At 41.5% G+C, this 14,563-nt stretch overlaps 2 protein-coding genes across 3 annotated transcripts; one reads left to right on the top strand and one right to left on the bottom strand.

The window, feature by feature from the left end:
* The first annotated feature begins 7,681 nt into the window (after positions 1-7,681).
* On the top strand, positions 7,682-12,932 carry cops4 (COP9 constitutive photomorphogenic homolog subunit 4 (Arabidopsis)). Of its 2 annotated transcripts, none has more exons than XM_027008578.2 (10): positions 7,682-7,790; positions 8,340-8,419; positions 8,523-8,674; positions 8,812-8,915; positions 9,029-9,182; positions 9,403-9,553; positions 9,669-9,839; positions 10,007-10,122; positions 12,276-12,360; positions 12,453-12,932. In XM_027008578.2, exons 1-10 carry the CDS (start codon positions 7,717-7,719, stop codon positions 12,584-12,586), a joined length of 1,221 nt encoding a protein of 406 aa, XP_026864379.1. In that variant the 5' UTR covers positions 7,682-7,716; the 3' UTR covers positions 12,587-12,932. The 2 variants fall into 2 exon arrangements, with proteins under 2 accessions (XP_026864379.1, XP_026864386.1); XM_027008585.2 differs by having other exon boundaries at positions 7,782-7,871.
* An 868-nt stretch (positions 12,933-13,800) lies between these two features.
* On the bottom strand, positions 13,801-14,563 carry plac8.2 (placenta associated 8, tandem duplicate 2). The gene is made up of 3 exons (XM_027008640.2): positions 14,479-14,563; positions 14,135-14,259; positions 13,801-13,905 (listed from the first exon to the last, which is right to left on the bottom strand). The coding sequence occupies exons 1-3, from the start codon at positions 14,561-14,563 to the stop codon at positions 13,801-13,803; spliced, it is 315 nt and encodes a 104-aa protein (XP_026864441.2).

The raw sequence follows: 14,563 nt of genomic DNA on the forward strand, positions 1-14,563 counted from the left end.
ATATTATGATAGATTTTTCCCCTCACACAACGCTCACTAACTGGCCTGTTTTAAGGGGCAGGCCTTGCATTCTTTTCAATGAGCTCCAATGCTTGAATCTGTATTAATGTCATTGCGAAGACAAATAAGAACTTTACACTCTGGAGGTTTAAGTATTTTTATGTATTATGTTTTGTCTTAAATAATTCTGAAACAGCGTAAATTAAGCATATTTTTTGGTACATCCAGTTTTTGACCTTTAGTGCTAATCCGTTCTTTTTACTAACAGGATTTGCAGCGACAGTTTTCAGTAACCCTACAGGCTACAGATTATGTATATCTCAGAGACACAGAATATACCAGATTTACTATTGAATCCAAAATTGGAAAAAATGGTCTGTCATTGGGGGTAGTTATACAGTAGCACAGTTATTATCTGAATGGTCATTTATCTCACTCTTGACAAGCGTGTTTGATGTTTTTGTCTCATATGTAGGAGATCAGTGGAGGATTCTTAAAAAGAGACGCAGTCTCTGCATCATCCTGGAGGATTCTGAAGTGTTTTAGTATATTAGTCACCGTATTTTTTAAAGGATGATAAATCAGCAACAAAGTCATTCTTGTTAACTGGTCAAGAGTGAGATAAATGACCATTCTGATAATAACTCTGGTACTTTAGCCTGTAGCATGTATCTGCTCTATATGTGTTACATGTACATTTATTAATAGCCACTATAATTGGCATAAAAGATCTATTGTTATCACCCATTTCTGCTCATAACTGCAGGAGATGTCTACTGTATTACAAGAGATTTAATCATCTTTACATTAGAGAAACCAACAGAAAGCTTGTGATTGTTTTGTTGAACATATTTGGACCATCAGAATGAATGATTTGTCACTTCTAGTGGCAAGGCATTTTAATGCTAATGGACACTGCATTAATGACATACACTATATTGCCAAAAGTATTTGCTCATCTGTCTTCACATGCATATGAACTTGAGTTACATCCCAATCTTAATCCATAGGGTTTAATATGATGTCAGCCCAGCCTTTGCAGCTATAACAGCTTCAACTCTTCTGTGAAGGCTTTCTACAAGGTTTAGGAATGTGTTTATTGGAATTTCTGACCATTCTTCCAGAAGCGCATTTGTAAGGTCAGACAATACTGGACGTGAAGCCTGGCTCGCAGTCTCCACTCTAAATCATCCCAAAGGTGTTCTATCAGGTTGAGGTCAGGACTCTGTGCAGGCCAATCAAGTTCTTACACACCAAACTCATTCATCCATGTCTTTATGGACCTTGCTTTGTGCACTGGTGTGTAGTCATGTTGGAACAGGAAGGGGCCATCCTCAAACTGTTCCCACAAAGTTAGGAGCATGAAATTGTTCAAAATCTCTTGGTATGCAGAAGCATTAACAGTTCCTTTCACTGGAACTAAGGGGCTGAGCTCAACTCCTGAAAAACAACCCCAAATTATAATCCCATTATAATTTGCTGTCATTACCAATTGCTTCCACTTTGTTATAATACCACTGACAGTTGACTGGAATATTTAGTAGCAAGGAAATTTCATGACTGGACTTGTTACACAGGTGGCATCCTATCACGGTACTATGCTGGAATTCACTGTGCACCTGAGAGTGACCCATTCTTTCACAAATGTTTGTAGAAGCAGTCTGCATACCTAGGTGCTTGGTTTTATACACCTGTGGCAATGGAAGTGATTGGAACACCTGAATTCAATGATTTGGATGGGTGAGTGAATACTTCTGACAATATATTGTATCTTAGCATTGCCCATTGTTCCTATGGCAGCAACGAAAGTAGGAAACTCAAAGGAAAAGAACTACATTCATACATGATCTACATTCTTGAAACTTTATAACTCCATGGAATTAATGTTATGAATTAAACATCTACGTTTTCTACCATTGTAACGTGGTGGCCTTAATGCCGAAGGGCATGGAGCAGGACTCTCCATGACTCTCGACATGAATGAACATTTAATTACATAAAACATAACGGCACTCACAACACAAGCAATAAATGTAAACACTTAACGGTTAACACTGAACAGAACAATTAACACGACTACCATTAACAATGACGAAAGTACAAATTGACAGTGACGACGTTAACATTTACATCAATAATGACCAACACCCTGCAAACAAGGACAAAGTGGGGGGGTTGTATACACACACACACACACACACACACACACAAATAAAGACAAGACAAGGTGCAGGTGTGTGTAGGTATAGCCACAAACATATCCTCCCACTTCACGAGCGTTCCGTGACAGAACCCCCTCCCAATGGGCGTGGCTCCCAATGCGTCCGTCCAATGAACGCGAACCTCCGGGTGCCGTGTCCACATTAACATGCACACAGCACGCAGTACCAGGTGGGCCAGGTGCTGCCAGCAAGGGAGACCTTACGGCGAGAGGGAGAAAGGTAGCTTCCCTGCCTCTCAGGGTAGTCCGGAATGCTCCCAATGGCATTACGCCTGTGGACATACGAAAGGCACATAGACAAACAAACAATAGTGCCCCACACACAAACATATACAGCGCAGTGACGTGGTGCCCGCAGTCCGCGCAGGTGCCTTGACGTGTCCGTGGCCTCAACGGACATGTGGGGGTGCATGTCCGCCCCGGTTCCAGACGTGCCACCCTCCCCAACAGTCCTCCTTTTCCCTGCCGCCCTAGGAGCGTCCCAGAGCCGGTTTGCCTCCGGGGCTTTGGGCAGAGCCTCCAGTCTCGCTGGCGAGTCCACTGATGGAAAGGAACTCGGGCTTCAGCCCTGCCCTCCGGAGATCCTGATTGCATCACCCAACCACCCTCTTTCTGGTTGGTGTGGTGCCCCTCCGTCCTCCTCGGCCCAGGCTCAACATCCCTAGGCCCCCCCACCCCCCAAGAAATTCCTGGGGATGTTCCTCTCCACTTCTGGAGACGACACAGACAGCGGTCGTGGTCCTCTCCCCAATGCCCTGGGATCCAGGCAGCAGTGCGGGGGGTGCCTACGCACCTCCCGCTAGGAAGTCTGTTTTTTGCCGTGGGAGCTGGCATCCTGTGGTGGTTGTTCATTCTGTAACGTGGTGGCCCGAGTTCAGAAGGGCGTGGACTCTCTCGACATGGACATTTTTTATTTATTTTTATTTAACATTTATTACATATGATATACCGGCACTCACATATAACACGAACGATGAAGATGAACACGAACACTTTTAACAATAATAAGACTAACCTTACCATTAGCATACTACATCAACAATGACCAGCACGCTACATATAATAACAAGGGTTTATATACACAGACAAGATGAGGTGCAGGTGTGGCCACAAACAATTATCCTCCCACGTCACATGTTGGGTCAAACCCTGTGACTCCCGGGAGGCGATCATTCCGTGACAACTATACTCTGGTTATTTAGAAATTCAGAAGCACTTTGCTTGCACAGTGGTTGAAGGACCTCTGCCAAAACATCCAATTTATCTGAAAACCTTGCGATATCATTCAAAGGTGCTTTATTGGCATGAATATAATAAGATACACTGTTCCAAAGCAATTAACAAGAAACACATAAATAGAAACATAATATAGATAATATAGATTGGAACAGAGTACTAGAAATTGTTATTTACAAGATTATTAGTAATCAATAAAGGAAAAGGAAAATAAATATGTAATAATCAATAATAATTTGTTTTTAATGTTCAGAACAGGCAAGACGCGCGCAGATAAAGGGAAGAAGTTTATTTACACCGAGATTGTAGTTAGAGGGAGAATCCAAAAGAAAGGCAGTCCAAAATTCCAATATCCAGAGAGATAAATACAACCAGGCAAACAAATCCAAAGGGAGAGACAAGAGGCAAAAATCAACAGGGTCAAAAACATAACACAAGCAAAGCCAAAGGATGAGGATGAACAAGTAAGTGATCCGTGATGGGTGTAATTTTGCTCCTTGCTGTAAACAGGCTTCTGAGAAATGTAATGATATTGATTGTTGGCTGAGCTGGGAGAAAATGGTTGCACTGGCATGGCATTGTTGATTGTCCTCAATGGTTGTCCCTCAGGTTGTGACAGGCTGCGTACCAAGTCAAAGTCAAATTTATTTCTATAGTCCTTTTCACAACAGTCATTGTCACATAGCAGCTTTACACATATCCAAATCCAAGGCCCCAGTGAGCAATCCAAGAGCGACAGTGGTGAGGAAAAACTCCCTAGAGCCTCAGGAAGAAAACTTGTGAGGGACCAAGACTCAAAGCGGGAGGGGCATCCTCCTCTAGCTCACAATGGACACTACAATAGTAACAACAATAAAGAGTAGAGTAAGTAGACACAGAGAAAAAAAGATAAAAGATATAAGCAATGGATGTCTATTCTGCTTTTCTTGAAGTCTTAGTCTGGTTTGTGCATGTGTCCATCTTATATAAGAACGTCGGTCAAGGGCAAGAAGTAGTTAGCTGGCGTGGAGGTGTGGTGGGTGGTGGAAGGAGCCTTGCCAGCTGAGATGAGCTGAGGCTCAGTAACAACATGACAACAGGAGTAGGTGTACCTCAGCAGAAAGAATAGATTATTAGACATGTCCAGGTACGAAGGTGTGTAAATTAAGGAACCATAATGCAAAGATGGACTCCGGCGGATCTAGCTATGGCAGCACAGCTAAAGGAACAGAGCCAGAAGGAAACGCAAGCATGACAGCACCTTGGAACATCAGCTCTCCACTGCTCTCTGCAAACTTAAGTGGCAAAAGAGAGGTGAAGTGACATCATCATAACATCCCAGTTTCCCAGAACTCTCAATGCCCCTAGACCCCCCCCCCCCAAGATCTGCACCTTGACCTAAGATAGGAAGTATTTAAGAAAATGCCTGACTGTATAGATAGATTTTCAGCCTAGCCTTAAATATTGAGACTGTGTCTGGGTCTTAAACATTTACAGGAAGCTTATTTCACAGTGTGGGAGCTTTATAAGAAAAGTCTCTGCCCCCTGCAGTAGATTTTCTTAATCTTGGTACTAGTAACCTTTTGATCCAAGCAGACATGGTCGTCCGTAATGCACTAGGAGTTAACTAAGGTACTGTGGGGCAAGACCATTCAGTGTTTTGTAGGTCATTAGAAGTATTTTATAATCAATACAAATTGTACTTGGAGCCAATGCAATGTAGCTAATGTAGCATTAATATGATCATACTCTCTAGCTTCTAGTAAGAACTCTGGTTGCTGTATTTTGAAATAACTGGAGCTTGTTTAAGCTCTTAGTGTTACTGTCAGATAAGGCCAAGTAGTCCAATCTGCAATTGATAAATTAATGGACTATCTTTTCTGCATCATGTAAATTATGTTCCTAATCTTTGCAATGTTTCTGAGGTGGGAAAAGGTTGTCCTAGAAATATTAGTGACATGAGTTTTGAACGAGATACTGGGATCCAGAATTACACCGACACCACTTACTGTTAAAGAATGAACGATTAGGAGACCATCGGGTTTTATTACATAATGAAAGAGCGTACTCCTGGCGTACTTCATCAGCACATGGATAATTTCACCTAGAGGTAGCATATATAAAGTAAAAAGCAGGGGCCCTAGAACAGATCCTTGTGCCACACCTAAACTAACCTTGGTTTGTACTGAAAAGTACAAAAGTACACTGGTAACAATTGGCTAAACAAGATTTAAAACAGGAAAGAGCCATTCCTGTAATGCCAATGTTTTCAAATCTATCTAGTAAAATGTGATCTATGGTGTCAAATGCTGCACTGAGACCAATCAAAATAAGCAGAGAGACCCTAATTGGATGCCAACAACAGGTTACTGACTACTTTAATCATTACAGCCTCTGTACTATGATGAGGCCTAAACCCTAACTGAAAGACTTCAAGTACCTGATATATACATGTATCCAAAGCAACTTACAATTGAATACAAGTTGAGCAACTGAGGGTGAAGGGCCTTGCACAGGGGCCCAACAGTGGAAATTTGATGGTGAGGCTTGAACTAGCAACCTTCTGACTACTAGTCAAGTACCTTAACCTTATGGGTGGTTTAATGACTGCTAATTTGAATGATTTAGGAACATAGCCAATGTTCAGGGAGGAGTTTATTAGATTTCATAGAGGTTTGATTACTTCAGCTAGTATTTTTTAGGAAAGGGTGTGGGCAATTTCAAGGACTTTCTTGGTTGCTCCTTTTATACCCAAATATGATTGCATCACAATTTTTAACATTTCACAATTTTTATTTTTATTTTTTTGTATTAAATTGCCCCATAAACACTTTTTGGAATATGCTACTGTCATCAATTTCACAGCAAGTATATACCAATAAAAGGTAAAAGAACAAAACCATGTTTTTGTACTAGGTTCTATTAAACACAGGTCAAACAAAATGTACAAATCACTGCTTTGTGTTTTATTAGCATTTTACCCATAGCGGCAACTTTTTGAATTGCAATTGTAATAAATATGTGTGAGTTACTTTACTGAGTGACAGGCTTCAGTGCATGTTATAGATTACTTTAATGAACATTTAAATGTCGCAATTTTCCCGAAAGAACACAATTTTTCACAGCTTTGCAAACATCAGGGCTCATTCACTGAAGCAAAGAATTTAATTAGATAAATAACTAACGTTAAGGTTTTTTCACTTACATGAAACATGAGATATACTAAATCTGAACAATAATCCTGTGTTTGTAAAGATCACTTTTAAGAAGCTGATAATGCAATCCAAAGTACTTGCTTTCGTTCCACTTTAAGTGTATTTTAAGGCGCCTGTAAATGGCGCTTTTTATCTCGCTGAGAATCACTTCTCTGTACGTAATGCTGTAAAGCTTCCAAATACATGGACTGTACTTTATAACTCAAGATTATCTAAAAGGCCGTAACTAAATAGAATAACAGTAAAGGGGGGGTTTGTGGTTAATCCTGTGAACTACTACTGAAAACATGTTTGGTGTAGGAAACAAATGTGTTTTTTTTGTTTTTGTTATTCTTTATTGTAATTCATACTTCTGCTTTCAAAATTAAAGAAGGATGCTGGTCAAATTTGGAAAACTATTTTAATTTTTCGTTTTTAGCCGTTTAGTTCTATTCACACACATTTGTTGTCATACATAAAGGAATATGAAGTGGCCGGGCTCCTCATAGACCGGCACGGTTATTACTCATTAAAGGGAGAATGGAAATCCGAATATGAAGCTGACGAATAAGTAGCCTATTTCAGTCTCGCTGAAATACTTACCATTTATGAATTCGACATTTACATTTATGAATTCGAATTCTCGATATTTACTTACCATTTATGAATTTTCCCCCACCATCAATTGATATTAAAATATTATTGCCTTCAAGAGGAAAAACAGAACATTTTCTTCAGTTATCAAAGCGCCAATGTCACAAGTAGCTGAGGCATTAATTTGTTATGGAGAATAACCTTTTTTCCGTGTAAGTGATGAAGTCTGCCTGTATTTTTTTCCGAGCCCTTCTACAAGTAGGCCCCAATGACCAAAGTGCCAGGTCTGGCATCTTGAAACATTTGTTAAAATAAGCAAACGTTTAGAAGAAGCGAAAGGAGAAACTAGTCCTCCATACATGCAACCATCCTTATGTTTTCACAGATCAGCGGGAGTTGGAGGACTGAACCGGGATCCTCTCGAGCGCGAACGGTACCCTCTTGGTTTAATAGTAAAGTCGTCGACGTTTATGGGGTTTTTTTTAAACGAAAATGGCGTCCGGCGTAAGACAGGAGCTCGCCCAGCTCATGAACTCTAGCGGCTCTCACAAAGACCTCGCTGGGAAGTGCGTATTGCTGTATTAATATTCGCTACATTGTCGGTTTTGTTGATGAGAGGTTCAGTCACTAACGACGTGGAGCGGAAAGTAAGGCTACGTTAATGTTAGATGACGTTAGTTAGCTGGCAGGCTACATAGCCGAACCAAGGTTTTATGCACGGCAGCTAACATTACGCTATAGCTAGGTTACTATGCTTACAGATAATCAGTTGATCACCGATCAGACTAGGAAGTGTTTAATAAGTTGCTTGAATTTTTGCCTCACGACACTCACAAAATATCTGCATTTTACAGAGAGATGGATTTATCTGATGGGCCCAGATGCAGCTCGGTGGCTAGCTAGCTGACTAGATAACTACATTATCTTAATGTACGCAGCGAGGATAACTAGCGATCTATCACGTTCCTTAGCGGTTACCCGTCACACTCGTGATTAAATGTTTTTTAATGCAATGAATAATGCATTGGTGGCTACGTCGATATAAAGTTCTGTTATAAACAGACTCGTTTCTGAGCAATGAATGTCTTCTCAAATGGAATATTGAATTATTTTAGATATCGTCAGATACTGGAAAAGGCTCTACAGTTTACGGATGCAGAACAACTTGAGGCCCTGAAAGCATTTGTTGAAGCGAGTAAATACTTCAACACACCTTACATTCAAGTGAATATCATGATGCATTAAAATGTTTAGTTTTCGTATCTCTTTAAGAGACTATATTTATTTTCTTCTGGCAGTGGTCAACGAGAATGTCAGTCTGGTGATATCCAGGCAGTTGCTGACTGACTTTTGCACACACCTTCCAAGTTTACCCGATAGTACAGCTAAAGCAGTTTATCACTTTACTCTTGAGAAAATTCAACCCAGAGTGATCTCCTTTGAAGAGCAGGTGAGTCTGACAGTTATTTATATCACATAATGCTTTCCTCTGGTTGCCTGTCCATGTAATTTGCCTTGTTTGGTCAGAATGAGCTAGTGAATGTGTTTGATTTAACCATATTCAATATAAAACAAACACTTTCACAGGTGGCTTCCATTAGACAGCATCTAGCCACTATTTATGAAAAGGAAGAGGACTGGAGAAATGCTGCCCAAGTTTTAGTGGGTATACCACTGGAGACAGGCCAAAAGTGAGTCACTTTATAAAGCAAAGCCTTTGAACCAGATTAAAATGTTAAAATATTTTTTTGTCAGTCTAATATGGTATAACATATAACATACTCTCCTGTGACTATGCTTTTAGACAATACAATGTTGACTACAAGTTGGATACGTACCTAAAGATTGCCCGCCTTTATCTGGAGGATGATGATCCTGTTCAGGCTGAGGCCTATATTAATCGTGCCTCTTTACTGCAGAATGAGTCCACCAATGAACAACTACAGATCCATTACAAGGTGCAGCATGTGCACTTCATAAATAGAATGTAGTGTGTGTCATTCTGAAAATTGGAAGATATCTGCATTCACTGTAAGACAGGAGGCCTTGTCGTTTGAAAATTCATAACAAATACAAACATGGAGGGTTGGGTGAAGTGTTTGAACACGTTTGATCATGGACAGTAAAAAGTGTCTTTGATATAAAGAGGCACCTGATACAAGTACTGAACATTTTCAGGTATGCTACGCCAGAGTGCTGGACTACCGACGAAAATTCATCGAAGCAGCTCAGCGCTACAATGAGCTTTCCTACAAATCCATTGTCCATGAAAGCGAGCGGCTGGAGGCCTTAAAACATGCCCTTCACTGCACTATTCTGGCCTCTGCAGGTATTCCAGTTCTGGTCCATGTTATTAGAAACATTGAGTCATTATTTAGAATTTTAAATCAATTAGAATAATGCAGTTGAACCGCTAGGCTCACAGGGCTCTGATTGGTCTGTAGGGCAACAGCGCTCGCGTATGTTGGCTACACTGTTCAAAGATGAGCGATGTCAGCAGCTGGCGGCTTATGGCATTCTGGAAAAGATGTACTTGGATCGCATCATTCGGGGGAACCAGCTGCAGGAGTTTGCTGCTATGCTGATGCCCCATCAAAAAGCCACCACTGCAGATGGTAAATTAAACAATACCACTGTTACCATGATATGAGCAGTAGCCATCTCAATTTGTGCAAGGACAAGGGGACACTTTAGCTGGAGTGGTATATGATTTGTTTATTCTGAATCTTAACGAAAGCTCTACAAGGGAAATTGTTTAAGCTGTTTTGAATCTTCTTTTCAGGCTCAAGCATCTTAGATCGAGCAGTCATTGAGCACAACCTTCTCTCTGCTAGCAAGCTGTACAACAACATTACTTTTGAAGAGTTAGGAGCACTTTTAGAGATTCCACCTGCAAAGGTAAGACTGCTTTTTGACCAGTATCACTATGCAATGTATTGTAGGTAATTGATAATGCAGAACATTGAAAGCTTTTTAGAGTAGTGGTCATCAGTTATCATCTCTTGGTGCTTGAATTTGAGTTTTGAAGTAATCCATTCTTTGTGGTGTTTACATTACACAATCTTGATGTAGCCTGAATATATATCTTACGCTGAGTTCATTGTAGGGCATTGCCATAACAAATTACCTGTTGAAACCCTGAATGTTGTTTTGCTGGAGTTCTTGGGCAACTCTCCACACTTAGGAGGTCAGTGCAGAAGGCCATAAAGACAAGCTCAAATCAAAATAAAAGGTATTTACCCTGTTAGTTTGACAGCCATCATCATTAGCCTTGAAGCTGAAAGGCTTCGCATAGTGGAGGAGAAGGGCATCTAGATCTGCTGTGTAAAGTACTATGGGGCTGAGAAAATCAGGTAGATATGGTCAAAGGTCTATGCACTGAAGCAGCAGTTCAAGGAGGTTGGCTAGGATGAGTAGCAATCTCTGGTTGAAGTCTGCAGGCTCCTCAGGATGAAGCTCATGTCCTTCCACAGGGCTGAAGGGCGAGAGAGCAGGTCAGGAGATGTGCAGCCTCCCATTTCAAACCCATTTGGGTTCACATGGCAGCTGCTAGGACAGAAGCGCAATGGCCACCTCACCTGTTCCAAGGTGGAGTCTGTCATCTCCGTAACATCTGCAGTGATGCAGTAAGGTGTTCGCAGGTGGAGACAGACCATCATCTACAAATACCTACAGTGATAAAGTAAGGGAGGAGATCCTAGGGGAGTGTGGTGCCTTGATTAATCCACATTAGCCCACCTTTTAATAATAAGGAGCCCAGGTGAGGAAGGTAGATTTACTGCATTTGGCATACGCTCTTATCCAGAGCAACTTACAAGAGTGCTATGTCATTTTCTCATAGAATGTATCCTAACCAGTACAGTAGATTAGAGTCCATTGAACTAGAATGCTGTTGAAGGACATGAGGTTGTCAAGGCAGTTAGAGCCAGTTCAGCCCCAGGACCCAGTAGAATGCCCTACAAAGTGTATAAGAGGTGTCCCAAGCTTCTGGTCCAAGTGTGAAAGAGCCTAAGATCCTGAGGGCTTACCTGGAGGAGGGGGAAGGTAGCCTAAAAGTGAAGATGTGCAGAAAGTGTGTGGATTCCCAAGGAATGAACTGAAGCAAGAGGGGAAGATATTTTTCAGGGTCATGGCCTAACACCTAACTGGTCACCTCCTGAGGAACACACATTGACACATCTGTTCAGAAGGGTGAGATCCTGAATGTCTCAGGGTGCCTTGAGCGTACAGAAGTTGTAACACAACTTATCAGAGAGGAATGAGAAGGATCTTTACCACACCAGTTGGTGGAGACAGCAATGGAAAGGCACCATGTCCCAAGTAAGGTCATGGATCTAATTTTGGACTACAATCATGGCTTCAATCTGAGAGACACTTTGGGGGCAGTCACTTCAGGTTGGCACAGGCTGGATCATCACAGGATGAACTATTTCAGTGCTGCAGTTAGCCTTGAACATGCTGGTCATGTCAGCTGAGCTGGAATGCAGAGGCCCTCTATCAAAGTCTAGAGATTGACAGCCCCCCATCAGAGCCTTTATGGATGATCTGACAGTCACACAAACCACAGTGCCAGTATGCAGGTGGATTATCTGAGGCTCAGAGCAGCTCATCACATGGGCATGGATGTGTTTCAAGCCAGATAAGTCCAGGTACTTGGTGCTGAAGAGAGGAAAGGTGACTGGCAGGTACCAGGTACAAAAATGCCATCAGTAATGGGAAGATCTGGTTAAGAACTTCATTAAGGCCACAGGAGTTGGAGTCATGGCTGGTGGCAGTTGACATGACAGGGCTACCAGGAAATTCACAGCCTGTATCTATCAGCACAGAATCCTTCCCAGAGTTTTGTTGCCACTGCTGATCTATGAATTCCTGGGTCAGTGGTTGTGGGCTTTGGGAGGAGGATCAGTCAGCACCTGCACATGTGATGAAGGGCTGATTGATCTTGAAACATCACGTCACATGTTTTCCTGGTATTTACACTAAATCTATGAAGAATCAAATCACATCAGTGTGGTAATCCTGTTTCCATTATCCTGTCCATTTCTTTGCAGGCAGAAAAGATCGCTTCCCAGATGATTACAGAGGGTCGTATGAACGGCTTTATTGACCAGATAGATGGCATTGTCCACTTCGAGAGTAAGTTGGGTCTTTGAACAGCATGACTTCTGTCAGTGTCTGTGAAAGTTCAGATGTTAACATGGTTCCATCACGTTGTGTTTGTTTATTAGCACGAGAGGCGCTACCCACCTGGGACAAGCAGATCCAGTCACTCTGCTTCCAGGTCAATAACCTTCTGGAGAAGATCAGTCAGGCAGCCCCAGAGTGGACAGCGCAAGCTATGGAAGCCCAGATGTCCCAATAAACCTCACACTCTTAATTCAGTCCCATTCTGACATCTCACCACTTTTAGGTCAAAAACAGGCACTTTTAAAGGACATATCAACAAGAGAACAGAGAACAGGCCATCTGATTAATCTGTTTTTTGCTTGATGGGCAGTTAGATATTTACAGCACACCTGATGATGGCATATTCACAGCGACTGTCTCAGGCTTTGAGGCTCATGTCATAATAACCTGGACATATGTGAAAATGGTTTCATTTAATGTCTTAATAAATCTTTGTGTAAGCCTACACTCCTCAGGTGTTAGGGTATCTTGGTTGTAGTGGTGTGACCAACCTCTGTTATATAAACGTTTGTGAAAGTTGATGTGTGCTGCAGTTTCACTGTTTTTCAGTTAATTTACAAAACTAATGAACTGTTTCTGAGGACTACTGAAACTAATAACTAGAACAGTAAAGAAAAATTTATCCTCGAGGATTTACACACTAAAATATAACGGTATGCAGTTGTTATTGCTACTGTTAAGATTAATAACTTACTGTGGAATAAGCAAGTGTTTGATGGGTGCTGGGTGTAAAGTTCCCATTACACAAGCTTGTTTAGTCTGTAGTTCAGACCTACTTGCATTTAAACTGAATTTAATAGGATATAGCAGGATAATGCAGTGTGTGTGTGTATGTGTGTGAGAGAGAGACAACAAATGGATATACATATCAAGCTCTGAAAGATTCCATTTAAGCAACTAAATCAAAATCTGAAACACATGTAGAACATAAATGGCATTTCACAGACATCACAATTCATTAAAAGGAGCTGGTGGTGGGGTGTTCTTATTTGTATAGGTATTATATGTACCAAGTGTTTTGTTGTATCAGTAAGAAGCCATTTAAAACCGTATATCCAAAGTGACGTAGATAATTTTATTATCTGAGCTTTCATGTTGACAAGGATTTCACACATACACAGTAAACTTCCTGGTGTTCTCAACTTGTTAAACAAGAAGAAAACAGCTCAGCCTGGTTAGATCCTCAGTGTCTGTACAAAGCAGAGGGAACGTCAGGGTTTGTGTAAATGTTCCTGGTGAGCGAGGTAACAGTGGTTGTGTGTGTGTGTGTGTGTGTGTGTAAGGGGAGTGTGTATCGGTGGTGGGTGTGTGTCAGTGGTGAGTGTGTATGGGGTGATTTATGATGTGATGCATGTCTCAGTGGTGGGTGGTTTGTGTACACATTGCACCTCAGAAGATTCCTTGCTCCTTCCTCCTATCAATGTCTCGCTTCAACTGGCACGCTGAGCAAGGCAGACAGAAATAGGAGACCATGCAGTCTTTACACAGAGATCCCTAGAGACAAAACCATACACAAATCAGGTCCCTATGTGTACAAAACTGCTAACAAATTAGCATGAATTAAATGTATGTAACATCAATTTCATTTAGGTAAAATCTGACAGAGCTGAATTAATTTTCTTACAACATCAATTAAGAACCCCCAAAAGAACTTAAGGAGAGCAACATGGGGAATGATGTCATGCCATGTGTTTGAATGGTGCTGTCTGGTCCTCTTGCTCACCTTGATGTTGTATTTTGTTCTGTAGACACTTCGCATTGGCATACCCAAACCACACAAGCAGCATTCTCCCATGCGACTGGCAATGGTACAGCCCAAACAAGGCAGGCAGAAGAATCCATACACACCTTGTAGGTGAGACAGTCACTCACATTAAAACAATGCTTGCTCTTTATAGATAGCACTTGAATGTCTAAATGGCTACCTGTTCAAACATATCTGACTCTAAAAGACTCAATGGCTCAAGAAAGAATCAATAAATAGAGATGGTCAGATGGGCTAGAGCCCAACGTGTCTCTAACACCAGCGCACTGAACGAAGGACCGATTGCCTTGGCTTAGGCTTACATGTGCTACAGTCCTCACAGCAGTCTAACAGTCCTGTCTGGAAGTTTGAGGGTGCATACGGTCCAGGCTGGGTTGTTACCTCCAT

The sequence above is a fragment of the Electrophorus electricus genome, chromosome 17, assembly GCF_013358815.1.
Source record: "Electrophorus electricus isolate fEleEle1 chromosome 17, fEleEle1.pri, whole genome shotgun sequence".
NCBI lineage: Eukaryota > Metazoa > Chordata > Actinopteri > Gymnotiformes > Gymnotidae > Electrophorus > Electrophorus electricus.